Source organism: Pteropus medius, unplaced genomic scaffold (genome assembly GCF_902729225.1).
Source record: "Pteropus medius unplaced genomic scaffold, Ma_sr-lr_union100, whole genome shotgun sequence".
NCBI classification, from domain to species: Eukaryota; Metazoa; Chordata; class Mammalia; order Chiroptera; family Pteropodidae; genus Pteropus; species Pteropus medius.
Genome location: NW_024349799.1, coordinates 14,915,105 through 14,941,903, shown reverse-complemented (window position 1 = coordinate 14,941,903; position 26,799 = coordinate 14,915,105). Strand labels below are relative to the sequence as shown.

Here is a 26,799-nt window from a genome sequence, read left to right as displayed (position 1 = left end):
TCCTGTGTGCCTGTCTAGTGCCCACATCAATCCCAGAGAATGTCTCTAGCCTGGCATGGGTCATATGCCCATCACTGGACTAGTCACAGCAGCCAAGGAAATGGAGTATTTGCTGCACAGACCTAGGATATGGTGGGCAACCCCACTGGACAGAGGTACTGAACAGATTGTGATAGCATCTATATGAAGCCTACATAGAACACGGAGCAATTCCCTAAAGAGATGCCAAGTAGACAGAGACTTGTCCATTACCGTTCAGATGAAGGATGATTAGTTTTTGAAAGATCCTGACCAAGTGTCATGGGAGTGAATTGCATAGCATGAGCTAATCTCAACTGGTGTGGACTGATTGCACACTTATCTCCAGAACTACTGGAGACCCTCGGCCAACACTATGGATTCTATTAACTAATGATGAATAATGTTCTGTAACCATGGATCCATAGGTGGTTCGGTACAGAATCGGCTAGGGAACACTGTTCGGTGATAATAACTGGGTTTATGATTTGCACCTGATTTTGGTGGAGCTTAAGGGATGGATTTCAACCTTTAAGGCTAGTCACGTGACTAGAATGTGCCTACATGATCAACTCACTATAAAATACTCCCCATGAGTAGACTTTGGGCTTTCCAACCAGCAGTGGTTGGAGACTTGGGAACAGAGCGCTCCTGTGTGAGTCTCGTGAATAACCACTGTGGACACTGCAAGAAGACAAATTCCAGGGATGTAACAACTTTTGTGTGGATTGGTGCAGCAGATGTGTCCCCACCCCCACCCTCCACCCCCGCCTCCCCATGACCTCGGCTTCCTGGTATTCATGCCTTTCCTTTGAGTACTGGCTGAACCTGTTGACTCTAATGAATAGAATATGGCAAAAGTGATGGAATGTCACTTCTGAGATGAGGTTACGAAAAGACTGTGTTTGGGGGAGGGAGGGAAAGATGATCGGTGGAACACAGAGGGAAGGATGAATCTATTCTGTGTGGTGCTAACATGGTGGTTACGTGCCATTACACATTTGTCCAAACCCATAGTATGTACAACACTAAGAGTGACTCCTAAACTATGGACTTTAGTTAATAAAATGTGTCAATGTTGGCTCATCATCTACAACAAATGTATCATATTAATGCAAGACGTCAATACTAAGGGAAACTGGTGGGGGGAGTATTGAGGAGGTGTATGGGAACTCTTGTTATTTTCTGCTCAATTTTTCTTTAAACCCAAAACTGCTCTCAAAATAAAGTTTATTAGAGAGACAGACAGATAGACAGACTGTGGCTTCCATCTGTTACACACTCTTTCTCTCCCTCTCAGGGCTCTTGTCTTGGGGGAAGCCAGCTGCCATGTTGTAGGCCACCTAAGGAAAGGCCCACATGGCAAAGAATTGATGTCTCCAGTCAACAGCTACGTGAGTGAGCTTGAAAGCAGGTCTACCCCAGTTAAGCCTCGAGATGACCACAGCCCCGAGTGACACCTTGATTACAATCTGTGAGAGACCCTAAACCAGAGGTGTCTAATTAAGCTACACCCAGATTCCTGACCCACAGAAACCATGAGATAATAAAGTTGTTTTAAGCCACTGAATTTTGGCATAATTTTGTTACACAGCAATAGCTTATTAATACAGTTGGCCTGTTCTTTCACCATCAGTTGTGCCTCTCAGTGAGCTGCCTCACCCTTGATCTGAGGAGTGGAAAATCAAAACCCAGACTTCTCATAAGAAGCCGTGAATTATCTGGACACCTCAGACACCCATTGCCAGTGCTCTAAAGAGGTTTAAATTTATTTCCAGAAATGATGCTGTGTCCTACAGGGTTAAGAGGGCTGCTGGATAAGTTAAGTGTTAGGAAAGACTACATGGTTTCTGCTTGTTATGCTTTATACCTGGAGCTGTTTACAGCTATTTATATTATACTTTTGTGGTATGTGTTTTGTTTCCTGCCCCCCACCTTGTAATTATAATATTTTAGTTCATCTTATAGTTTATAAGTTCTTCTATATCATTTATTCCTTAGTCAAGTTCCCCGAGCAGTGGGGATTATTATCTCCATTTTACACTTTAGGCTTAGAGAGAAGAGGTGACTTGCTCATGTCTCACAACTTGCAAGAGATTTACTTTAAGGTCTCCAACTGTCTTTTGGGGAAATGTTTATTAAGCAACTGCTAAGTATGCAATTCTCTGCTAATTGCTGCAAGAATACTGACAATAATAGTCTCCATTGAGCAAACTCCTGCCCTGTCCAGGCATGGTATTAGGCATTTTACGCACACAATTTCATTTCATCTCCACAACGATCTTTGAGGTTCAAGGGTGTGATGATCCCATTCGTAGATGAGGAAACAGGCACAGATTGCAAAAGTGACTTGCCCAGGGTCACATAGGAGCTAAGGGAAGGGGCTGGAATGTCATACCCAGGTCTGGCTGATCCAAAGATGGAGCTCTTAATTACTGTGCTGCGGTGGCTCCCAAAGCAGGAGCCAGGCTGCACACACTCCTGGATTTTAACCACAATGGGAAGAGCCAGATGAAGACAGCACTGGGGGCTTGTCAGTTGAGTCAGTGGCTAAAGCAGGGCGGGAGTGTAATTGGAAAGGAGTTGTTCCTGGGAATCGTGGCCGGCAGAGAGAGAAGCTTCCTGGGGAGAGGGGGCCAGGGGAGGTAGAAACCTCTACCAGCCAGGCTCCCGAGGGCCCCTGGAGTGATGGGAAAACTCTCTCAGGCCTCCTGGCCACACTGTATACTTGTTCACAGTCAAATCCAGCCTTTGAAACTATTGACATGTCCCCCTCTGATCATCACTGGGAAGGATTTAGGAAGGGTTCTATCTCACCCAACCATCCCCATTTAACCACAATCCCCCCGGCCAGCACTCTTGCCTGCAACTACTGCCCATGCCTTGAGGGTGGTGCCTAAGGCCTCTACTCAAAATGTGAGCTTGAACCAGCAGTACCCACATGGCCTGGAGCTTGTTGTAAACTCTCTTGTTAGCTGGCTCTCAGGCCCCACCCCAGACTTCCTGAATCAAATCTTGTATGCTAACAAGATTCCCAGGGTGACTCATATGCCCGTTAACATTTGAGAAGCTCTGGTTGTTGGAACATGATTCCCCCAGGTCTCTCATATGTCTGCACATCTTGTGAGGAGAGTCACCGATGTTCCAGACTCTTCTGAAGGATATTGGTGTGACGAACATCCTTGGAAGATAAGGAGTGTCTCCTTCCAGAGCATGGGGCAGATTTGCTTACTACTTGTAGAAGATTCTAGTTCCTAAGCTCAGAGTTCCTCTCCTGTAACACAAGCACTTATCTTCTGGTGCCACCTGGTCCTCTTCACTTTATTTTGTGGGAATTAAGGCTCGAAACCAGCACAAATGCCGATGCTCTAGCCGTGGCACTGCTGTATAAACTATCCTTCGTGTCTGACTCAAGAGTCTAATGTCTTTAGCCAATATCCATGAAAATGTGGCAGGCTAACTTGTTAGTTTGCAAATAGCGTAAAATCTGACTCTTCACAGTTCTCCACCCTGGTTTCTCTACACTTAAATCACCAGAAAGCTATACTAAGTTCTACACTCAGGTTTTACTTTTCAAACTATATAGAAAATGCATATTATTGCAGACAAATCAGAAAACACAGGAAAAAGTGTTTTTAGAACACCTAATAGTCCCTCTATTCAGAGAGCTAGACTTATCTCTTTGGTATCCATCCTTCTAGCCTCTACAAAAGAAAGACAAAAATAATGGGGTAATAATACATGTATTTTCTTTTCATGGATCTCTTAAAAATACAGCATAGCCATCTTTCCAAATCACTAAATTGACATCCACATCATACTTTGTAATGCTTGCCTGATATTTATCATAGAGACAATTTATTCAATCCCTATTTGTGCACATTTACTTGGTTTCCTATTTTTTAGCTATTCTAAACAATTTTACAAGAAACATCCTTATATGAACATTTTAGTACAATTTTCCAGTGCTTTGGGTACATTCTTGGAAGTAAAATTACAAGCCAAAAGATAATTAAAACAATAAACACTTGTATAGCTTTTAACTCATGCCAGATACTGTTCTAAGCACTTTGCCTAGATCAACTCATTTAATCTTCGCAACAACTCTATGAGAAAATAATTCCCGTTATCCCCATTTTAGAGAATTTAAGGGACTTACTCAAGGTCACACAGCTAATAAATGATGGAGCCAGGATGTGAACCTAGGTAGTCTGGTGAAGGAGTCCAGCATATGCTACTCCAAAATATGCCACTTCAGCAGAAGGATTATTTTGAGCTGAAGGCAATTGAGAATCAACAGATGTAGGAAAAGTTCTTTGTTTTCCCCTTATCTGCCTACAAGCGGGGCATAAATTTCCCTTTGCAAAGGCGGCATAGGTTTTCATCGTCTCTCCTGTACCAGAATGAGGGGAGCGACTGTTATCGATGGAGACAGCGAGCCAGCACGAAGATGAGTCTGCATAAACATAATCTTACTAAAATCATCCTTATCTTCCATTTGTTTCCCCAGTATATTTCCTAGTCACTTTCCCACAATTTTTTGGCCCTAGAAGCCCAACTTCCTTTTCTTTTGTCTAATCACATCTCCTCGGTTTATCACCTTTTGTTAAAATGGCATATAAGTTCTCAAGTCTAACTGTTTCTTTGGGGGTTCACATCTTTTCTGTGAAGTCCTCATGAATGTAAAGCTATTAACATTAAAAAAATGTGTATGCCTTTTCTCCTGGTAATCTGTCTTTTGTCAGTTTAATCAGTTCTATGAAATGCTGGTAGGTTCTCTGGTCCAATGAGTTTGGAAAATGCTACATACTAGATTTTCTCTTTTGAAGATTTTCAATGCACGTTATCATATGAAAGGCTATTGGGCCTTATTGTACAGAAAATATTCTCTCCTCCTCACGTCCATGGGGGACGAATGGTTCCCTGACTCATTGATGTTAGGTTTGGTCATGCAACTTGCTTTGGCCAATAGAATGTGGGTAGAAGTAACAGGGTGCCAGTGCAGAACTTAAGAGGTATTGTATGTTTCTACTTGCTCCTCTGGAATCTTTTGACCTGTTCCATGGGAAGAATGTGCCCCAGGTAACCTCCCTAGCCTGCTTCAGAGACAAGAGGAAAGAACCTGAACTCAACACCAGCCTTGGGCAGAACCGCCCTATGAGCCCTATAAACTTGTAAGCGAGAACTAAGTGCTTATTTCTGTGTGCCACTGTGATTTTGTGGTGGTGGTTATGCAGCAAAAGCTGTTTAATACAAAAATCCAAAAGCCCTGTAATAAGCATATTTATCATTGTTCAGCTTTTCATTTTCCCAAACTTATTTGTTCATGGAGCCTTATTTTACTCCATAGAAAGCACATCGGGAAATAGTGATATAAACAAACCACTTGATAGTGATTATATTCTAAAATCAAATTATTGGAATTTAATTTTGAAAAGAGGCATTCTTTGCAATAGGATTCACTACCTAATCAATAGAATCATTTACTTCTTAAATTTCTGGGAAGTATACCAAAGAGCCTTGCTAGATTCATCATATTATTATTAATTATACCTACTACTTTTTCTCTTGAAGGCACCAGCTTAATCTGATACACTTAGAAAGGTATTTGCCAAGGGAAGATTGAAATATAATTAGTTTCAACACACGTTTGCCTCTTTCTCTACACACACACACACACACACACACACACACACACACACGTACTTACAACTTTAATCTTATGCACTTTAAACATTTGTCCAACGAAACCTTGTAACTGCTAATTTGTCCATTCATTTCATGTAAAATGTACACTGCATAACCTAATTGGCAATATTAGCCCTCATCATCATCCCAATCAGCCAATTTGGACTTAATTCTTGTTTAAAAACTGGCTTAAAAATTTTATAGGAATGATAATATGCTTTCCTGGGACATATTTATTTCTGAGTAGTAACTCAAAGACTAACAGATAAGACATAGAGCCTTGCCATGAATTTGATGCTTAAATAAAATGCTTTCACTTTCAATATTTCTTTCTGAACTTCTCTTTGCTTTGCCCAAAGGGACTTTCCCTCAGGGAAGACAATAATCTGAGATTGAAGAAATGTGGGTATTGAATGAAAAGTGTCATCACAACGGCCTCACTTTATGAGATATCGAAAGTGAGAACTTCCCCACACAGGCCAACCTGGCTTCCGCCACCACACTTCATCCTTGGCAAGATTATGTGTAGGACGCTGATAGCCATGAGGCTCTATAGTGGGGTCCTGGTGCCCAGATACAGATGTTTCTAACTGTTCCTTTGTCTAGTACCCATAGGTTTTTCCAGCCCAGCGTAACGTCCCACAGTAAAATTAAGGATGGGTTTTTGGTTAGACTAAGGCATGTATTTCTTCTGAAAAGTGGGACAAAGGCAATCTGAAAGGGGAGGCGGGAAGGGAGGACTGGCCTGACATCATCACTCACAGCCACATTTTCAGGGCAGATCGGTTTTAGGAATGAGTACACACAGAATCTGGGAACAAATTCCTTAAAGCTATCTGTGCCCAGTGACCCCTTGGCAATCTTCTCATACCCACAGGAGAAGGAACACTCCAGACAGAAGTATTATACAAGTAAAATACAATCATGTCTTAAAATTTCTCCAGAGGAGGAGCTGTTTTTCTCATTTTTCTTAACCAAAACATACTTTTACTTTAAAAAGAGAGGCATCTCGAAGGTTTTTTTTAAAGATAATTTATTGTTAAATGAAGTCACAGAGCAAAATGGAGTGGGACGGAGGTCAAAGATAAATTTTAAAAATAGTTTTAGTCAAATACAATTCTGGATTTCCTAAGGTTAGAAACAGGAAAAGCGTCAAATGAAAAGGTAATCATTCTTTTTAAAAGGTCTGGATTTGAAAAGAAAACAGCTTTTCTCTGAAAACACAAATCATCCTTATTACATGAAAGCCATAATTTAACAGACTGAGAAAAAAGATTTTTTTAATTAATAAGTAAACTATCTCCCAGATATACTTAGGAACGTTTGGTTTTAATGAGTGAGTTTTTAAAAATCATTGTTTCAACCTTGCAAACCAAAATGAATGCACAACTGATTGATTTATCCTGAGGTGTGTCCCATTGCGTCTTCGCGTGCTTCCTTTTCTGCAGCTATCAGCCAAGCAGGTTTGAAGAAAGAGGACTAGAAAGAACTAAGGTCAGTTCCCTAGTGAATAACTTAACAAAATAAAGCCTGCTTTTCCATTAGCATTACACATTCACAATCGCTCACTTCTACCTACTTTACTGATATAGTTCAGATTCTTTCCACACCTAGAATGATTTGCCCGAACTTAATCCAATTCCCTAAAACAAAATCTCATGTGGACATCTCAGAATATTGCTCTGATCGAAGGCCATGTTCTCCTGCACTTGTCTCTCCTGCCATGCTGCCCACGGTATTGTTCTGAGCTCATTTAAGTGTCCCTGTTGGGACAGAGCAAAGCCTTGGGAACTCTCTTAACATAATTTTAAAATTGCATTTACTACTTGCCTTAAATGACAAGATTTTGGAATCAGAGAGAAAAATCATTTTTATCTAAAAATGCTGTGTAATTTACTCTTCTATTTCTTGCTCTGAATGACTAAGGAGACTGTAGGGTCCCAGAACGCTCCTCTGAGGGGCCCCCACTGAGCCTCACCCCGGCAAACTTGGGACCATCCATCCCACTGCAGGCTCCACCGAAGGGATGTGTCCAATCAGTTAGGAGCATCACAGAATAAACACTGTTAAATCTGAAGAGGACATCAGACAATTTGGCTCTATAGGCCTCCGATGACTTTAAATGAGTGTGATTATCATCATGCCTGCTCTCTTCAAAACAAAAGTCCCTGTTATGGCTACCCACAGTGCCATCAATGGTGCTTTCAAGACAGCAGGAAGCCATCCACAGAAACCCGGAGATACTGCCGGAGTTGGAGCTTACAGTAAGTACCCTGTAACCCTCGAGCACTTAATATAATATTGGAAGTATTCAGAGGAAATATTCACGGTTTGTTCTTTCCAGTATTGGAAGAGAAAAAGCCATGTGCCACTTTCTTCACTCAAAAACCTCAGGATTGGCAGGAGGAAGAAGTAAGGGTTGGAGAGAGGCAGGGCAGGCAGGGGGTGAAGCCAGAGGCAGCCTGGCCCACCGCACTCTCCTGCCCAGCTGCCCTCTCTGCTTCTGAGGCCAGTTCACCTGAATTCACAAAGTTTCTTCGTTTCACACCCAATGCCACGAGTGTCACTTACACTAAACTGAACATTTAAAAGAAATGTGTACCATCACAACAACATCCAGGTTTTGGACTTGGACTTTTGACATTATTCCTTATTTGAATACACCTTTGCTTTACCTGGGGGATGTAGGTGGGTTATTTCCTTGCTTTTGGCTTAGACCTAAGGCTCTGGCAGAATTTCTCTACAATGTTGATGCAGTCAAAGTCCTAACGGCAGTTGACTCTGGGTCCCTGGAGAAGACACCCACCCTGATGAACTAGATTACTAGAAACATCTGCATCTACCTCCTCCCAGACGGTGTCAGGTCCTAGGTATGGCCACTAGTTCCCATTGTGAGTGAAACCCCCTTGCGGCATCCCAGAAAGCATTTTTCCTAAGAATTCTTTTAAAATGCTGTTTCTCTCACAAGAAAATGCCGTTTCTCTTTGCTACATTTTGCCTTATGAAAAAATAGGAAAGTATTTGGAAACCCCAAAATACATATCAGGAGAGTTACACAAGCCTGTGGAGACATTACCAGATGCCAAGGGTGCGAGGCGCTTTGCCAGAGCCTGAGCTCAGAAGCAATGGATGGAAGGAACCAGACGGAAGCCATTGCTCCCAAACTCGGCCATCAGTTGACCTGATCTTCCCAAAGAGGTGAAAACAGTATGAACCTTTTTCCTCTTTTTAAAAAAGGCATCTTACATTGTAGTTTGGGGTTTTTCGATGTCATGAAAAAGATTTAGCGAATTCCAAGCATTCTGGTTAACAGGAAATAGAAATGGAAATGGAAATAAAAAATGGAATGGAACTCAAGTCTCCACAGATTGAACCCATATGGGTGTCACAGCTTACTGAATTAGCACCACTTTCATAGCAGTGAAGACACCCGGGGCTGAAATTTCTAAAACTCACTTTTTCCATTCCAGAGGCTTTTTCCACACTCTTCCTCAAAGTGACCCACGAAAGAGGAGTTCTCCCCTCCCTCCCTATTTCAAATCGTGGCCATTTTCCTTTTGCTCTAGTTGATTTTTAATTTTCTCATGAAATTGAGACTTTGGGGGGAAGTATGCAGCAGCAAACTAGAAATATACTCCTTTTAAAAACCATTTGAAAATTTTTTTAAAAACCAAATTCTCTCGATTATTATAAGATGCCGCAACATTTTATTTTCTTCCCCAGGGTGGGCTTAGAGGTATCTCTAGATTAGACTCCTGGGGACATGAGTGACACTCAAGGGCAGTGTGGCCCAACTTGACCAGGGCAGCAGAAGAGCTGGTCCAGCCCCACCCAGCCTGCTTGAGTCAGCACTCATCCGAGAGGTAATCGCTGCCTGGGAACTCTGTGGCTTCGAGCTCCACGCTGGACAGGAACCTTCTCAGTGTCTTGCGGTAGCTGTAATCCAGGGTAGTGGTGTAGACGATCTTGGGGAATTTGGGGTAGATGATGGTGGTGCTGAGGAAACGGGTGGGCTTGTGACGGGGCTCGAAGCGCAGCTCGGCCTTGTAGTTGCGCCACGTGCAATTGGGGATGCAGGTGACTGTCTGGCTGTAGGAGGTCACTACCAGGCCAAGGGGCAGATGGACGTCGTCGATGAAGTGCCGCTCTGAGTCGTACTTGACTGAGGAAGTATACCTGGGCGGGAGAAGGAAGGCAGCATGACACCATTCCTCTGAGCTAGGGGCACAGGGGTCCCTACTATGACCTCGAACCTCTCGTTCAAGGGGTGCAAACCTTGAAATGTGTCTACTCTCGTCAGAAGCAGCATACAGTTGATGAAGCACTTACTCTGTGGTACTATTCAAAGCACTTTACTTCTAAGATGTAATTTAATTATCCCAACAATCCCTGGGAGAGGAAATCGAGGTACAGAGGTTAAGGTGAAAGTGGGAGCGAGTAGTGAGGCTGGGATTGAAACGCAGGTGTGCAAGATTCCAGGGTTGGCCTTGCACTCACTGTTGATCATTGCAGGACGCAGCCCAGGGAGTCTACGCTCATTTTCTTAAGCTATGAGAGCTTGGTCAAATTAACTTACTTAACTTCTTAACTTCTTCAAGCCTCAGTTTCCTCTTTCTGTAAAAGGTGCCCACTAATAACTGGGTAGAATGTTAACACAGCAAGTGCTGGTGGTATTAATGATTATGTGATAAGGTAGATTCTACTGCTGCACTAGGGGTGAACAGTTTCTCTGTGCCCTAAAGTTATCAATCAGCTCTTTAATGAGAGGATGAAGGAACCCAGAAATCCTAGATGCTGGTTCTGAATGCTTGGTGATACCAAGTACTAGTACTTGGTCCACTTTGGCCTTTGGTTTCAAGATCCCTCAAACCCAGGGACTCCGAGACCTGACCTTATCAATAAAAGCCAATTACAATCTTGATTTCCATAAAATAACCCAACATCCATGTTCCTTAGCAGCTACCTTATTCTTCTTAAGTCCTTTGGTAATTTGGGAGTTAATTTTTTTATGTAAGCAAAGTGTAAGTTCATTTTACTTTATAATTATTGCAGCTTCATAGATACTAAAATATATAGAAGCATCACACATAGACGCATCTAACAGCACTGCCCCCACCAGCCCCTACCCACTGGTCAGGAAGTAAGAAGCAGCGTTCTTTTCAGTGAGTCAGATGGAAATGCCTATTCTCCTTGGGCAAGTAGGTAAGAAGCTGGTGAAAGCTAATGTCATGAAGTCATGTCCTCATTTTGTTCAAAATACAAGCTCTGCAGGAATAAAGGCTGAACTGCTCACCTCCAAACTGGTGAGCCTCCTTTGTTCCATGTCAAAGGGCCCTTTGTGTTAAGGCAACTGAAAATCCAGCTATAAAACCACCGGCTCCCAAAAGTAAAATTCCTTTCTCTAAAAAGACATATCTTGAACAGAGCCTCTCAGTGAATCTCTGCTCCCAGATAATCCTGGATGAGATAAATTCCCAAAGGAAGAATGGTGCTTGTCCAGTGAAATTATAACATAAAACAAGGTGACAGTGTGAAGTAGGGCTGGGAGGTGGGGCGGGGGTGGGGAAACGGGGCAGCAGCTTTTAGAAAGAGGAATTACTTTATTGAAAAAACTTAAACATCTGATGGCCATGATCTATGAGGTGCAAAGAGCAAGTTGCGGGACTTTATATAGAACATGATCTTGTTTTGATTTTAAAATTGCATCTAGATATTTGATTGGTTAGAATGTAGAAAAAGAGCTGGAAAAGTACCCACCAAACCATGAATAGTCTTTGGCACACTGTTGAGATTAATTTTTTAAAAAACTAACGAGCATTAATTTCTAGGATAAAAAATGAAAATTATAAAAAAATAAAATATAAGCAGAGCCTGCTATATTTACCTTACTTCCGTCGGTGGTAAGGGGTCAAGCTCCACTCCTTCGCCAAAGGACAGGGGGCATAACCTTGGCGTGCAGGTGAAGGCCAGAGGAGTGGGGAGAGAGGCTGGATTCTGTGAGGATGGAGAATGCAGTTAGACTACAGGCCAAGCGGATGCATCCCCCGCAGAAGACCCTGGCTCTGTGCCTCCAGGTGACAGCCCAATTGTGTGACCTGTGTCCCCCTTCCTGGGAATAATGCCAGAGAAGGGCCGACCCACAGCATAGAAAGAACAACGGACAGGGAGCCAAGAGGTCTGAATTTGAATCTCAGATCTATCACGAATGTGCTGTGTGCCCTCACAAAAGTCACATCATACACCCTCTGAGACCTTATCCGCACACTAAGGGAAGGGAAGCGGTGCCCCCTTCCATACTGAGGTTCTGTGAAAGGCTGAAGAGAGGAAATAGACAAGAGCTCAGTGTCATCATCGTGGGCAGACCCAGAGGCTGCTGCGCCATCTCCCAGCAAGGCGGTCAGGAAACCTCAATGAACTGGGACTCCATTAACCAGAACCCTCAGTTATGTGCCTCCAACCCTGTCATTGTCTCAGCAACACTTTAGAAAAGTCCAGAACAAAATAATTCTACCAGGGATTTTTTTTAATATACTGCAGATCCAGTCTAACTTTCCCCACCTCCTCTGCCTCTGGAGAGACCAGATCAACACCCAACCAAGTCGAAGTTGTCTGTAAATTTATTGGTACAATGAACACCAAAAAGTTCTCTACATCATTTCCCACTATCCAGAAAACTCAGAGCCAGAGCACAGCATGCCTAGAGGTTAACTGGCTTCCAGCCTGAGCAGCGTCAGACTTTCTGATTCATCATGCAGCCCGAATAGGAGACAGTTCCTAGACACAGGTGCTGGCTTTTACCCGATTTGACTGGAATCAGGGCTTCTGTGTTAAGTGTGCAATACACTTAACACTTCTGTGTTAAGGGTTCCCGGGTTTACTGGGGAATCTGTCATTTTCTTTGCCTAATTTGAGAGAAGGATCCACACTTGGGCCAGGGTGTGGAGTTGGCAGCCCCACCCCCACATGGTCCAGGACAGAGAAGGAAGCAGACGTTTCTAGAAAGTTGGCTGTAAAACTCTTATGTTACCAGGACAAGGTGTCAAGTGGAAGTATGGGATGGAAATGCAAAAGCCAAAGGGCACCAGGGTAGGTCGGAGAGTGGAAGAGGGTTCTGAGGGTCCAGCGCCTGAAATTAGGTGGAGAGTTTAATAAGCCCTGGCTGGGGGAGGGGCTGTGGTTAAGAACCAAGGTCAGTGAATGGGGGAGGGGTAAAGTGTGGGCACTGGCTACCGCAGAGCTTTTGGTAACAGTCCTCAAGTTGTGACAGTGGTCCCTGCTCTGCCCCCAGATCCCTGGCTGCTGGATACTCCCCACCCCAGGGGGCACCTTCCAGACAGTCCTGAGGACAGAGCCACCAAGAGATAGCCTTCTTCCAGGTATCCATACAAGCACTTGGTTCTCTTGCCCCTGACTTCTCTGCTCCTTCATCCCTGCCCACCCAACAGACACTCACTGAGCACACACCTTGCTCCAGGTGCACGCTGACGGTGGCAGGTGTTATGACAGATATACGAACGAGGTGCCACCAGAGAATGAGGATGAGGCCACAGACTCCCTCATGGCTCTGGGAAGCATTAATGAAGACTTCCCAGAGGAGGTGACATCGAAGGGTCAGCAGGGCTTTGGGAGAGGTAGAAGGGGGTGGGCTTGAAGGAAAATGCATGCCAGGTGGAAAGAGCAGCATCAGAGGCAGCCTGTGTCAGGGGGTGTGGAAGATGAGGCTAAAAAGGGCCAGATGGCCAGGGTTCTGAAGGCCAGGTTGAAGCAAGTGCTGCCTGCCGAGAGAAATGAGAGAATGCCCTGACGTCCACTAAGAGACAGGGTCAGTGCGTCAAGAATTCCCCATACTATCAAAGTGAGTGGGTCTTTAAGGTGCAGCAGTTGCCACTGACTACTTCACCCCGGGAGAGAGGGCTGTAAACACCCAGCCCAAGGGGCAAGGGGACTGAGATCCCTACTCTGAGCTTTGACTGCAGGCAGGATGTGGCCTCCCCTGAGCTCTAGGTAAAGGCAATAAACACCACCACCTCATGATTTCTAAGACAAAAGAGACCTGTGTGTGTGTGCGCGCGCGCATGCGCGCGCGTCTTTAAATAGAAAAATGTAAAAGAAAATAAAAGGATTAAATTTTGAAAGTTTCCACTCACCTAAATGCCTCCCACCCAGACAGAGTTAGGTGACAGGACAGGACCACCAGGAGGCCAGAGGCTCATGAGATGACTCCACCGAAGACCACTAACATAGTCCCCCAAAGCTGGCCCCGTTTGCTCTCTGAATTGGGGAGCTGGGAAGTTAGAGCACAACAGCCCTCTCCCCAAGACCAGCCAGAAGGCGTAAGGCCCTTGGGAGACACGGACGGCTGGGACAAAGTCCCTGGGTGCCAGGCCCGCAATCCGGGGAAAACTGGGGTTCCCTCTCGGTGTCCCGGGATCCCCTCCCGCCCGACCGAGGCTAGAATGTGGCCTAGCCGTAGCCTGGTAGCCCCGGGATCAGCCACCCCGATGGGAGGAGGCGGCAGCTCGCCTCTCCCGGGGCACGCGCGCCTCCCAGGCGATGACAATTTTCCAGCCACCGGCTCCAGCTGGCCAGGCTCTCATAGCGCTCCTGCCCCGGGCTCCCGCCGATGGCCTCGACGTCCCGACCAGCGGTGGAGGCGCCGACAAAGCGCCCTGAAGTGGGACGCACGACCGGCTGATGGTCTCCTGGGGCCCAGCTGCGGGTGGGATGGGGAAGGACGGGGACAGCGGGACCACTCACCGGGGCCGCTGGGGTCGCTGCCGCGTCGGGCTCCAGAGCCCCGGGTGCCGGTGCGCGCTCTCCGCCGCTGCCACCACCCCCGGCCGCCACGAGCCCCCAGTGGCTGGGGCTGGGGCTGGGGGGCAGTCCTGAGTCCGGGCTGTCCAGGACGCCGTCGCCCTTCTTCTTCGTGTCCACGAGCTCGGGCACATCCTGCAGGCTCAGCCGGCCCACCATGGCTGTGCGTGCGGCAGGGCCGGGGCCGCGGGCGTGCGAGAGGCGCGAGGGGCGCAGACGCGGGCCGGGGCCGCTGCCCGCCCCGCCGCCCTGCCTGCCCGCCACCCGCGCGCCGTCCGAGTCTCGCCGGCCGCCGCGCCTGGGGCCCGCCCTCCGCCCTCCGCCCCGCCCGCTGGGCCGCCCCGCACGGGCTGAGCGGCGAGGCCGGGCGCCAGGGGCCGCTGCGCTCCTGCGGTGAGCCGCCCTTGCTGCGCTCCGCCGGGCAGCTCAGCTCACCCCAAGCTGCCGATCGCAGGGCGCCTGGGGCGCCGGGCTGTCCTCGGCGAGTACCCTGTCTGGCCCCTGCCCCGCTGCAAGTGGACACGGGACCCCACTCGCCCTGGGGCCCTGACGGCTCCTGTGCCCTGGCCCTGTCCCAGCAGGGCCCGGCAGGCGCTACTATCTCGAGCCCTGGCGGTCTGTGGAAGCCAGAGCGGAGCCCCGGCCTGCGGAGGCTTGGGGAGCCAGCCGAACCCAGCGAGCAAACAACTGGAAATTATTAATAGTTAATGCGCTTCATATGGCTCCAACCTCCTCTTGGCTTAGCAGGGCGGGCTTTCAGTCTGCCTCTGGCTCTCATTTCTGCCCCGCAGGAAAAGAGGGCCTACTCCGTTTATCCTCAGGGACTCCTGCAGGGACACCACTCCCTGGCCTGACTGCTCAGCTGAACAGGCTGTGGCCACACCAAGCAAGAAGAGTCTACGGTGGGCACAGACTGGGACCTCGAAAAAGATAATCAAGCTCAGCAGGCTGCCCAAGGGCTGTCTGAAGGGCTGTAGGCTCCTTGATGGGGGCCACTGCTCTTCACTAATAGAAGTTCCCACCTAAAACACAGACTGGGGATTTCTCCCCTCTTCTTTAGTTTGACCGAGAGACCCTATCTGAGTGGGAACTCCTTTCGGTAGCTGCCAGCTGTAGAACTGGCTGTTCTCAAAGCTAGTACTTTTTCTCACAGAGCTCTGATTATCAGTAGGCATAGGATACTCCCCCCCACACACCAGCCACCCTAAACTAGGGAATTTGGGTGGGTGTTCAGCTAAGAGCCTCAAGCTGGAACTGTGCCCAGACCTAAATGGAAAGTGCCAGCTCTAAAGAGGAGTCCTGCCCCCGGGGCTAGGGGACTTCCCTAACTAGATGAGAGGTGGGCTCTGTGCATGCCACACAATGGCAGCCTGGTCTATGTCTCACAAAACAAACAAACAAACAACAACAACAACAACAAAAAAAACAAAGGAACTTGTTCTACTTTAAAGTCAGAATTTAGAGCGGGTAGATGTTAGAGATTTGTTGACAAAATTGAGTTATTCTACTCTCCTCATTCATTATTTTCAGGTAAAGAAATAGAGGAGGGACTTAACTTGACCCAAGTCACACAGCTAGTATAAGGCAGCTTGCCTCGAATCCTGTCCCCCATGGAGAATAACCCCTGGTACATGCCTGTGTGCTGGGAGGTTGTTCCTTCATTTAAGGCCCGTGGGAATAGATTACAGAATCATAGCCCCGGATTAATGGTTAGCACAAAGACGTACTGTAAGCAGTGGGTCTTAGAGGTTGGGCCAACTATGTAGCTACACCTCTCTACCCCTGTTGATTCCACCATCTGAACACCCCAGGCTACCCCCACCCAGGGCATACCAGGAGGAATCGAAGTGTTTCCTGGGGTTGTGGAGAGGGTGGTCTGTTGGCGGTGGGAGGACTCGGTGTCCTGGGGGGAATTTGCCCACCAGAATTCCCAGGTAAATCCTGAGAACTCTCCTCGAAGCCTGGACAGGTTGGGAAAGGTGTCCAGGAAGATGGCAATTGCTCCAAGGAGGTGGTAGCCTTCGAGGTCATCAGCCTGTAAGAGGCGGAGGATGAGACTGAGGGAGGTACTAGGCCAGTGTAGCTGGTCTCTCCATCAAAGTGTGGATTGTTGTGGAGAGCTTGAGAGGGATCTCCACCTGAACCTGCTAAAACCCAGAGCCTGGGGGGAAACTGGCATTGCCACTTTCTGAGAGGAATTCTGCCAAGATGAGTAAGGCTGTGTGACACTGCCAGCCTTGGAGGGTCTGGGAAGATCAAAGGGACATCTTTGAGGCACCCCTTCCTTCCTGGCAGTGGGGTCATTAAGCAGCTGGCCCAGGATTTCACACGAGCATCTTGGTCCTCAAAACGGATCCAGGAAGCATCCACACACTGACCTCCATCCTATAAAAGTTCTGTCTGATCTCCAAGAATAACCTCTCCCCAACTCCAGAAGGGCTTCACGAGCCCAGATTCTCAGGCCTCAGGACAAAAGTACCCATCATGGCCTCCTTCCCTATGGAGGAGCCCTGCATTGATACACACACAAGAAACTCGAGGGGCTTGAAGAGGAATCCAGTCCCAGGACCTGACACTGACAGAGAAGTAGGAGTGCATGGTCCCATATAGACTCTCCTGAATCAATCAGGTGCCTCCCACCCAATAAGCTACACCAAAGTCTGATCCTCTGTGACTCTCAGAATTCTCTTGAGCCAATCAAAAGACAACGAGGAGGGACCTCAGGTTTGTCCACTCTTGTCCAGACTGTTTTCTAGGAGCTCAAAGATAAGTCTGAGCTGACTGGAAGCTACATGGGAATCAAGCGGAAGGTGGGGAGCACCTTTGTCCTGGCTAGGCATCCTGCCCACACTGGCATTTTTGAAACTCATGGCAGTCCGGGTGGAGCTGCGCAGAGGTGTTCTTACAACAGAAACCGTCTAACTTCAACCATGCCATGAGTCCTTCTAGGTGAGAGAACAGGGGGACTCCATTTGTAACTATGTGGGAGCTGTGCAGCTCAGACCCTGGAGGTTGGCTGTGTTTCCTCAGCCCTGGGCAATGAGTCCTTGGGAAGATCCCCACTACCTGTGCTCATCATTGTCCTCCAACTTATTCCAGATTGCTTTCTAACAGATGTTTCTTTAAAAAGCTCTAACCAAAGCTTGGGAAAGACCACAGATTCCACCTTTACTCTCTCCTGGTCCAGGTTCGAAGACAGGCCTTCTTTTGAGGAGCAGCTGAGGTGTACCTAGAAATCAGGAGTGAGTTACACAAAACAAAGCGAGATCACAGAGCCTGAATAGAGTGGCCATTTCTCAAAGCTGTTCTTTCAGAGGGGGTCATTGTCACCCTGCCTGGTCAGAGACCAGTGTCCTCATAGGACTTGGCTTCTGGCTTGAGTTCTTTCCCGGCAGGGTCTGAGGCAAAAAGCTGCCTAACGATGAATGCCAATCCTTCATGTTCCCTTTTCCTGCACTAAATTAAGCTGATGCCCGAATGGGAGTTGAGTCAGACAAGAACAGGGCAAGACCCCCACATGGCTGCTGCTTATTGTTTTAGAACAGCTTGTCTTCAATCAACCCAGCCAGAAAGCGGATTAAAAACACTGCCGGCTCCAACATGCTGGCTCGCAGCCAGTGCCTGTGGTCCCTTGCAGTCCCAGTCCCCTGGGTCCTGGTGTCTGGGGATCATGATGCTGTGGATTTGCCTTATTACTGAATCAGGTCCCCCCTTTCCTTCCTATGTACCCATGTCAACCAAAATGCTTTAAAAAATAGAACTTTATTTTGTTTCCTTAAGTATTTTCAGATTAAGGTTATGGTTTTCAAAGAACATTGAAAGGGACCTGCCAAGTTCAATAAAGGAACGGAATTAAAAAGACGTACGTGGACATGACACAGCCCACAGGAGTGTGTGCACAGGCACTGGTGAGGTGGGTGTACTGCGTGAGCCCCTGGCACTCACAGAGGTGGCATGATCCAGATAGAGCCAAGGGAAAAACGTAGTTCTGGCTTGGCCATTTCAGAGCGAAGTGGGCCTGAGAGAACAGGCCAGCTCCTTTTCTGATTTTTCAACTGGGAGACCACCAAGTTAGGTGGGGAGATAAGATCTGACCCAGCCCAGCTGGCAACACCAACCCAGACACCAAATGCAGCTTAGGGTGAAGTCAGGCTGATGTCGCCTGTGTGACAAACCCAGGACCCCAGTCAAGTTCAGGCTCCATCCCCGAGGCCTCCTATTTGTAAGCTGAGAGTTAGTCTCCCAAACACTCCCTAGTTACACAGAAAAGAGCCGGGGCCTCTGCAAAATAAAACCCAGATGGGCTTTTGCAAAGAGCTAGGGCACATGGCCTCCTTGGAACTGCATCAATGCACTTGCACTGCTGGCCCCGTTCTGCGTATTCACACTGGACAAGGACTTGCAGCCCAGAAAAATAGCCTTTAGTTGAGCAATTGAAGTTAAGACCCTTGGCTCCTTGGCTGAAAGGCATGATAGAAGGGTGTGTTGTCATTATCCCTGGGGAAAAAACGGCTGGTCTGCTCAGCCACACTCCAAAGCAGCCTCAAGACTCCGTGGTGTTTCAGGACCACCCGGGGATTCGGGTCTGTAGGTGACGAGTGGGAAGAGATGGAGAATGGGAGCCCACGGGGGTGGCCAGTTGGCTCCACAATGGCGGTCTGACCCACTGTGTCCTTCCTGGGAGCCATAACCCATAACTGTGCTTCTCTCCTACCCCAAATTCAAAGCAGACTACACACAGACAAGAGGTGGCTGTAGTTTGCAGCTATGTACTGTTGGGAACTCCTGATACTTGCTGAAGACATTTACATGCCTTTGAAAAATGTTTTTTAGCTTTGAGTCTTTACTGGAAATTAGCCGGTAGTGGGGAAAAAAAGAAACTTGGGGTGAGCAGAGAGATACCCCAGGTCATATCTGTGTCTCATGTTTTCTCAGGTCATATCGGCTGCAAGCGTTAACCGGAATTTTATTGCTTCTTGTCCTGAATTTTTGCAGGGTAACCCCAATCTCTGACAAGTATTTTTGGAACTCTCTGAAGGTGTCTCATATGCTCATAAATAAATCTGGTTGTACACATGGGATGCCTATTGTTAATTTTCTTTTTCTTTTCTCGCCCCACCACCCCATCCTCTAGTTCTGCCGAGTTGTATGACGATATCCCACCATGGCCCTCCGACAGGCTGTCCTTGCTGAGACCCTGTCTAGGCACCTAGAAGAGGCCGCGGTCATGCTGCTGTGGGCACTGACTCTCTGCCCTTTGCCTGGCACTGCCTGAAGCCCTAGGCACTGCTGCCATTAGTGGCGGTAGGGGCAGGGTCCTGTAGCTGGAAGGTGCCAGAACTGTGCAGCAAAGTGCCTCCTGCCCCTTCTGGTTACGTTTATAGGGTGATACTAAAGCAGTGTGGCTTCCTTTATGCCTGCCTCCTGCCCTAGGATTCAAACGTGAACTCTGCAAGTTTAGACCAAGAGACAAATAGTAAAACAAACAAACAAAAAAACCCTTGGGATTCCAAATCCCCCTTCCCTGAGCCAGGCCTTTCCTTCTGGACCCTTCTTTTAGTAAATGGAGACAAGCTGTTAGTTCTCTTTTTACACTTGTAATGGGTATTGTTTTGTGACTATGAACTCTGGCTTACAAAATGTTAATGCTCTTCTTATTTTTTTGACTGAACTCAATTTAGCTCATGGGCCCCCACTTTCTCTCAAGATTGGAAAACTGTCTTGCTAACTCAGTGTAGTTTCTTAACTTCTGGGAAATAATGGTTTTGGAGTAAGTACCACTCTCATCTTTCCCTTTTGCCTGGGTGACATCTGGTGAGGCTTATATAACATTATGGCAGCAAGGATGGGGTGGTTTGTAATGACCTGGTCCATGGTCTTCTTTCTACCTCTATGGTCTCTAATGAGGTATAACTTATTCTGCTTTGCTATGGAAAGCCATCTTCTGCTTTTGATGTCCATATGCCAAATGTTCTGGATCCTAGTTGTCCCAACCGAAGGTCTCCTCCAATGAGCTGCCCTTTCGTTATTTCTGGGAGCTTGGGAGCCACCACCTCCCCATGATGGGGTATGAGAGACTCTGTGAGGTGCATCCTTCCTTAGGCCTATCTGACTGGACAACCTTCTTGGACACTGTTTCTCTTCCTTCAGGTGCTGTGTTGAACACAGCAAACCTCCATGGGGCCTGCTGTCTCCCAGGGTAATTGCTAGAAGCCAGGCAAGGGCTTCTAGATTAGGATTTCTCTCAAACGTAAGGGGGTGTTTCTCTTATCCTGGGGCTCAGCCCAGAGTGGTAAGGTTTGGATTTCTTCTCAGGGGCCTATCAGTCTCTAAAAAATGTCATATTCCCTGTTGTTATTCCCACCTGCTGATCATTTTTCTTTAATGGAAAAAAATGTTTATATCAAGACGCACTGTCCCTATGATGATGGTGTGGATTGTATGCAAAGTCCTCCTGAATTTTGGCTCTTAAAATTCTAAAGTACACTTTTAGACTAAGGAAAGGAACAAAAACAAAAACAAAAAATACCATCCCAATACTCTCGCATTGACAGCCACGGCTTTCAAAGGTTCCTTCTCTATTATAGAATCATAAACGTCTATACGGGAGTTCAGAAGCTAAGAATTTAATCTCCATACCATCGCCATCAGAGGAGAGTACATATAAAACCCCCTGCCTGCTGCTGGAGTGGCGGGGAAGGGGTAGAGGTAAAGAATAGGAGAGATGCCTAATTTAATTTCAAAGTATTCCTCTCTACATGTACAAAAGATGACCAGCGCTTTCATGAATAAACCAACAAGGCATGTCCTTCAGGAGCCCTGACAGCAAGGGAAGCCGCAGGTCTTTTGCTCAATAAGAAAGCTTTTTTGCAGCAAGACACAGTACTGTTGGGTCACATTTGATTTTGTGCAATGAAAACCAAAAAGGAACTTTTGCTTACCACGTTTCTACAGATAGAGCTGCAACTACATCCTCTAGATCAAGAAGCAGGAAAAAACATCTAGGGTAAGTGAGGATGTGGAGAAGCGGGCACACACGCACACTGCTGATGGGAGTGTGCAGCAAAACAATCTTTAGAGAGGGCATTTTGGCAAGAGCTAGCAACATTTTAAATGTACATGTCCTTTACTCTTTTTAAAATGGGACTAGAACAATTTTAGGAGAATATCCTATAAAAAGGTGAGCACCAGTAAGCAAAGATACTTACAGAAAGATTTTCACTGATGATGTGTTTCTGATAGCCAAAAAACAGAAACCACTTATTTGTAAATTGATAGGAGACTGGCTAAATAAACAATGGTCTATCTGAACTACAGAACACCATGCAGTCATTAAAAAGAATGAGTAGATCTATAGATGCTGAGGAAAAAGATGTCCAAGATATATTGTTTAACTGCAGAAAAACATGCAAATACGTTCAATATTAATATTAATTCTGTTTGCAAAACACTCCTCTCCCCACAGTATAGATACAGAGAAAGTCTGGGAGGAGAGTAGGACTTCTGATATGTTTCCATATTGTTTTAATTTATTAACATGAATACTTACGTTGCACTTTAAAAATTAGTATTACTAAAGCAATATTTTACCAGGTAAAGAAAAACAGAAGCAGAAACACGCAGAACCATCAGTTACCAGTTGTGAGTGAGGAGGCCAGTGGGGTGAGGGTTACGCCAGGTCTTTCTGAGAAACCCTCAGAGCAGAGAGGAACTCAGTGGGCCGAACCAGGAGATGGTAGAGAAGGGCTTCCATGTGCTGAACTCCACCAGGCCTTATGGCAACTGAGTCTTAATTTGTTGGGGCAAAATAGGTTTTCACTTGATTTCTGTGACTGTTGTCTTAATTAAGAATTAAGAACTTTTTTTTTTCCGATAAACTAGCCATATTGGTTGACAAAGGGAGTTGTCAAGGGTGACTGACTCTAAGGCCTTGACACCGAGGAACTAGGAAAGGAAGGTGGTGCCATTTAGAGATGGGGAATTCCAGGAAGGGAGCTGAGTTTCACCGGAGATATTACACATGAGCTAATGATGGGACATGCAAGTGGACTGGAGTCAGCTGAAGGGGAAGGACATGAACTAAACATCTGAAAAACCTCGGAAGGCATAGCTGGTGTTTACACCTATTATAGGTACATACGTTTTCTGAAAGAGTCTAGAATGAAAACCACAGGGGGCCTATGACCTTGGAGCTTGTTCATGGTCAAGGGATAGAAGTACAGGAAAGTCAGTGAAGGAGACCAAGAAGTATTGGAACCAAGAAAGCCAAGCATCAGAGGAACTACAGGGGACTTCCTAGCGGGAGGGGAGACTCATCAAATAAATGGAGAGTGCAAAAGGAATGAAAGTTCCCCAAGAAGATCATCAGTGACTTTCAAGAGAAGTTTCTGGAAGGTAGTTGAGATGGATGCTGAATAGGAGGAAATGCACATGGGGGAGGGGGGATGGAGGCGGTGGCTGTAGATTTCATTTGAAATGGTAACAAAAGCGACAAGGGAAGCCACATGGAGGCTGGGAGTGGGTTAGGGGGATGGGGGGGAGGGGGCAGGATCAGGGAAAGTGTGGACATCCCTGCTCACCTCCGCAGGCAAAGCAGGAAAGGGGACAAGCTCTGAAGAACTTGCTGGGGAGGAGGGTGAACTCCAGGGAAGGCTAGCTAGGGCAAGTGGCATGGTGAGTTGAAAGTGGGACATACAAGGCTGGCTTAGATTTTGCCAGTCCTCTTTCACAGTGGGGGTCAGCAAGTGATCGAAACTCTCAGGGCCTCGATTTCCCATCTGCAAAATGAGAGAATTTGACTGAAGTCCTAAAAACAAATAAACCAACATACCACCCAACGCTGATGCTCCGGCTCAGAGCTTCTCTCCTAGAAAGCTGGGCCACTGCTATAGTGCCCAGCAAATGCCCACACCAATCCCTTAGTCCTGAGGCTGTGGGAGGTACGGGGTGCCCTGAAGCAGCCACAGTCCCCGGGCACATCGTCTCCGGCCCCAGCAGCCTCTTCAACTGATCTGCCCCAGTGTGGGGCAACGGGAGCACAAATGTTACAATTCTTGTTTCAGGTCCTGACAAAGTTGGGAGGCATTGCATACACAGCCATGCAAGGCTGCAGATATCAGATTTGGGGGTTGTGGGGGTTTTGAAAGAAGAATGGGCTTCCTTTGAAATGTTGCCTAAGTTCCCTCTGCTCTTTCCAGTCGCACTGTTCTTAGAACACAGCATGCCTTGCGTTCTGATGTCCTTTCTAAAGGCAGGTTGTCTCCACCCAGGAGGTGGCCCCCAGGGCTACTTGCACAGGATCTGGGTGTCAGATCAGATGTATTGTTGAGTGGGTGGTGAATTTCAAATGAAATGGTGTACTTTCCTGTACAAAAGTGACACAGCCAAACCTCCCCCTCCCATCTAAGGTCACTAAAACCACACCCAGCGGCTGTTAATGAGGGTAGCAGCTTCCAAAGTGACTTCTGGGGAAACCTGGAATTCTTCAGAGATGTTTTGGTGGGCGAAGGAGCTCCACAAAGGTTTGATTCTAACTTCCCTTTAAGAATGCATATTTTTCTTGGAAGCTAAGCAGGGTCAGGCTTGGTTAGTACTTGGATGGATGACCACCTAGGAAGACCAAGTGCTGTAGGTATAAAAATTAAACAAAATAAAAAATAAGGGATTGTAAGCTGACAAGGTCCTTGCAATCTGTGAGGTCAACCAAGGGTTGCCTCATTAAAAAAAAAAAAAAAAAAAGAAGGCATATTTTAAACCTATCCTATAAACTGAATATTAAAAACTGTAACAACACAACGTGCATCCTCAAATATGTTATAGGCGCAAATGTAAGATTACAAAGACGCTCTTTGTGTTAACCTGCGCTGCCGGGGCTGTTGACGTCCATGTCGTCCTCAGGATAAGAAGTCCTCATCATGTCTGTGTAACTGAAGTATCTGGGCGTGGAAGGAAGGCTGTTTAAAAAACAAAACAAAATGGATACTATTTGCAAATTCTTGGCTGAATTAAATCAAGATTTCTCTATGCTGTGCAACCAAAGCAAAACACAGAAATAAAATGGATGCCGGGGTTGGTAATATATAACTTGTCATCCCTAACCTTAGATTTAAAATGCTTTCTACTTATAGAAATAGTTTCAATGTTCTCATTGATTGGCTTTCAAAGCTATTCGAACTCATAAAATATATTAAAAAATTTTATCTGTTTTTGTAGAGTGAGAGTCCCATGTAACATTGTCTTATAAATCTAAAAACCACTGTTGTGGTGCAAAGATCACAGATGATAGAATGAGACCTGAGCCAAATCCGGGCTCGGCCACTTCGTAGCCACTAGCTTTGGGCATGTCATTTGCCCTCCAGGTCCCATATCTACAAAATGGAGCTAATCATATCTACTAAACAGGGATTTTTATCTGCTATCATAATGTATCTAAGATATAATAAATATTAATAACTAGTTCCCTCTTCTCCACCCCCAATGTGTGCAGATAGCATCACAAGGCCCAGACCTCTCAGTCCCCATCATGATCAAAGATATTATTTGCAGGCCAGACAGTAGCTGGGAACAGCTAAGGCCCAGGGCTAAGCTGACTTGACCTTAACTGCCATCAGCACCCTTCTCTGACAACAGAGCCAGCCAAGCTTGGGATTCTTTAAAAGAAGCGTAAGCAATGCGACAGGCCAGGGGTATGAGGCTGTGGGGGTATCTCTGCGTGTGAACTCATGTTTCTTTATACATTTCACATTTTCTTCCATTTGTCTGTTAAAGCTCTTCAGTGGCTGTCCCAGTCAGCCAATCACAGCACTTGAGTTTGTGAAGAATTCTGTGGCATGCAGTCTCTTTAGCAGCTGGTACGCTTCCCCTCTCCCTGAGAAGTGCCTTCCTTTTCCATCAGCGCAAAACAAACAAGTGGAAGAAGCTAGAGTTTCTCGCCACCACTTCACCTGGTATCCCTGAAAGTTGCAGCCCGCTTTGCAAATACTTTTCTTGGCCCCAGAAGTCAAGGGAGGTTTGTTGAGAAGCTGTTCTTAATTTCTTACTTGTTGAAAAATTACCCAAAACAGGAGGAGGCAGGGCAATTGTGCAAATTCCATTTGATTACTGAGCAGAAGCTACCAGAGCCCTCAGATTAAGTGATAAACATTCCTAGGGGACAAAGCATTTAACAGTTTTCACTTTACTATCACTCTATCACCCAGCATTCTCTATACCCAAAGAGGATTTAAAGAGCCAGATGAGTACTTTCCGGCTGATTACAGGGATTCAGCTGGCCTTGGGAGAGCTCTAAACTGAATGGCAACTGCAATGTAATCCCAATAGCTGGCCAACCTCAGCCTTCCCAGTTCGGACTGCCTGTCCCAAGACAATCTCTCTTGAGTCTTTTGGGCATTGTAGGTCAAATAAAATAAAATGGGTACAGGAAAGAATTTTGTCCCTGCCATGGATAGCCACTTGAAGTCTGGTCTGTGGACACCAGACACCATATGTAAAAGAATTTGTTTTGGAAGGAAGCCTTCGGCAACCTAATTTGCATTCAGAGGAAATGTGCTACATTTTCCACAACAGGCAGTCCAGCCAACAGCACTAGGAGGGAGGAAGCTCCCTCTCTGTCCGCAGGTTTATCCCTGAGTGCTACGGAAATAGCAGCTGCCAGGAGAAGGAGAACAAAGGACAGGGAGTCTTTTAATACTCTTGAATGAGTTGGATATCACGTTCATGACCTAAAAAGGCAATGGTTAGTTATTCCGATGCTTGCTGCGGATGCAGCCTGCACACAGCAGCAGCAGAGTATGTTATATCATCACTTGGCCATTTTGTTCAAGCCCACCCACCTGGTGTTACACACCGACCATCCAGTCCAACAAGCCACTTGTTCAGGCCTGGCAAGTGACAACGAACACTTCACATGTTATTCTGCTTTATGGCTTACAGGCCATGTGCACATAAGCTGGTCTTGTGTGAACTTCACAGCCCTACTGATTACAATCCCCTCTCGCATATCTTGAAAACTGAGGCTCAGAGGGTCAATGACTTGCCCCACATCAAAGTGCCAGAACCAGACCTGGAGGCCAGGTGTTCTGTAGAAGTTTCCACTCCGAGGCTGCTTTTGTTACAAATGGACACGTTCTTCATATCCCACTGCTTATGCTCCACTATGTAGGTGAGAAGGAAGAGAGCCCGGCAGGTAAATCATCTTGTACTGCTCTTTTAGGTGGGTTATATGGAAGTGTTTCTTTTCTCACCAGACTGATCCCTGGCTACCCTATTAAAGTGGGTAGC

General features: G+C 46.5%; 1 protein-coding gene across 1 annotated transcript; it reads right to left on the bottom strand.

Annotated features, from left to right (window-relative positions):
* Positions 1 to 6,722: 6,722 nt before the first annotated feature.
* RFLNB (refilin B) lies at positions 6,723 to 14,796 on the bottom strand. Its single transcript, XM_039886245.1, has 3 exons — positions 14,464 to 14,796; positions 11,591 to 11,700; positions 6,723 to 9,882 (listed from the first exon to the last, which is right to left on the bottom strand). The coding sequence occupies exons 1-3, from the start codon at positions 14,677 to 14,679 to the stop codon at positions 9,552 to 9,554; spliced, it is 657 nt and encodes a 218-aa protein (XP_039742179.1). The 5' UTR covers positions 14,680 to 14,796; the 3' UTR covers positions 6,723 to 9,551.
* Between the last annotated feature and the right edge of the window lie 12,003 nt (positions 14,797 to 26,799).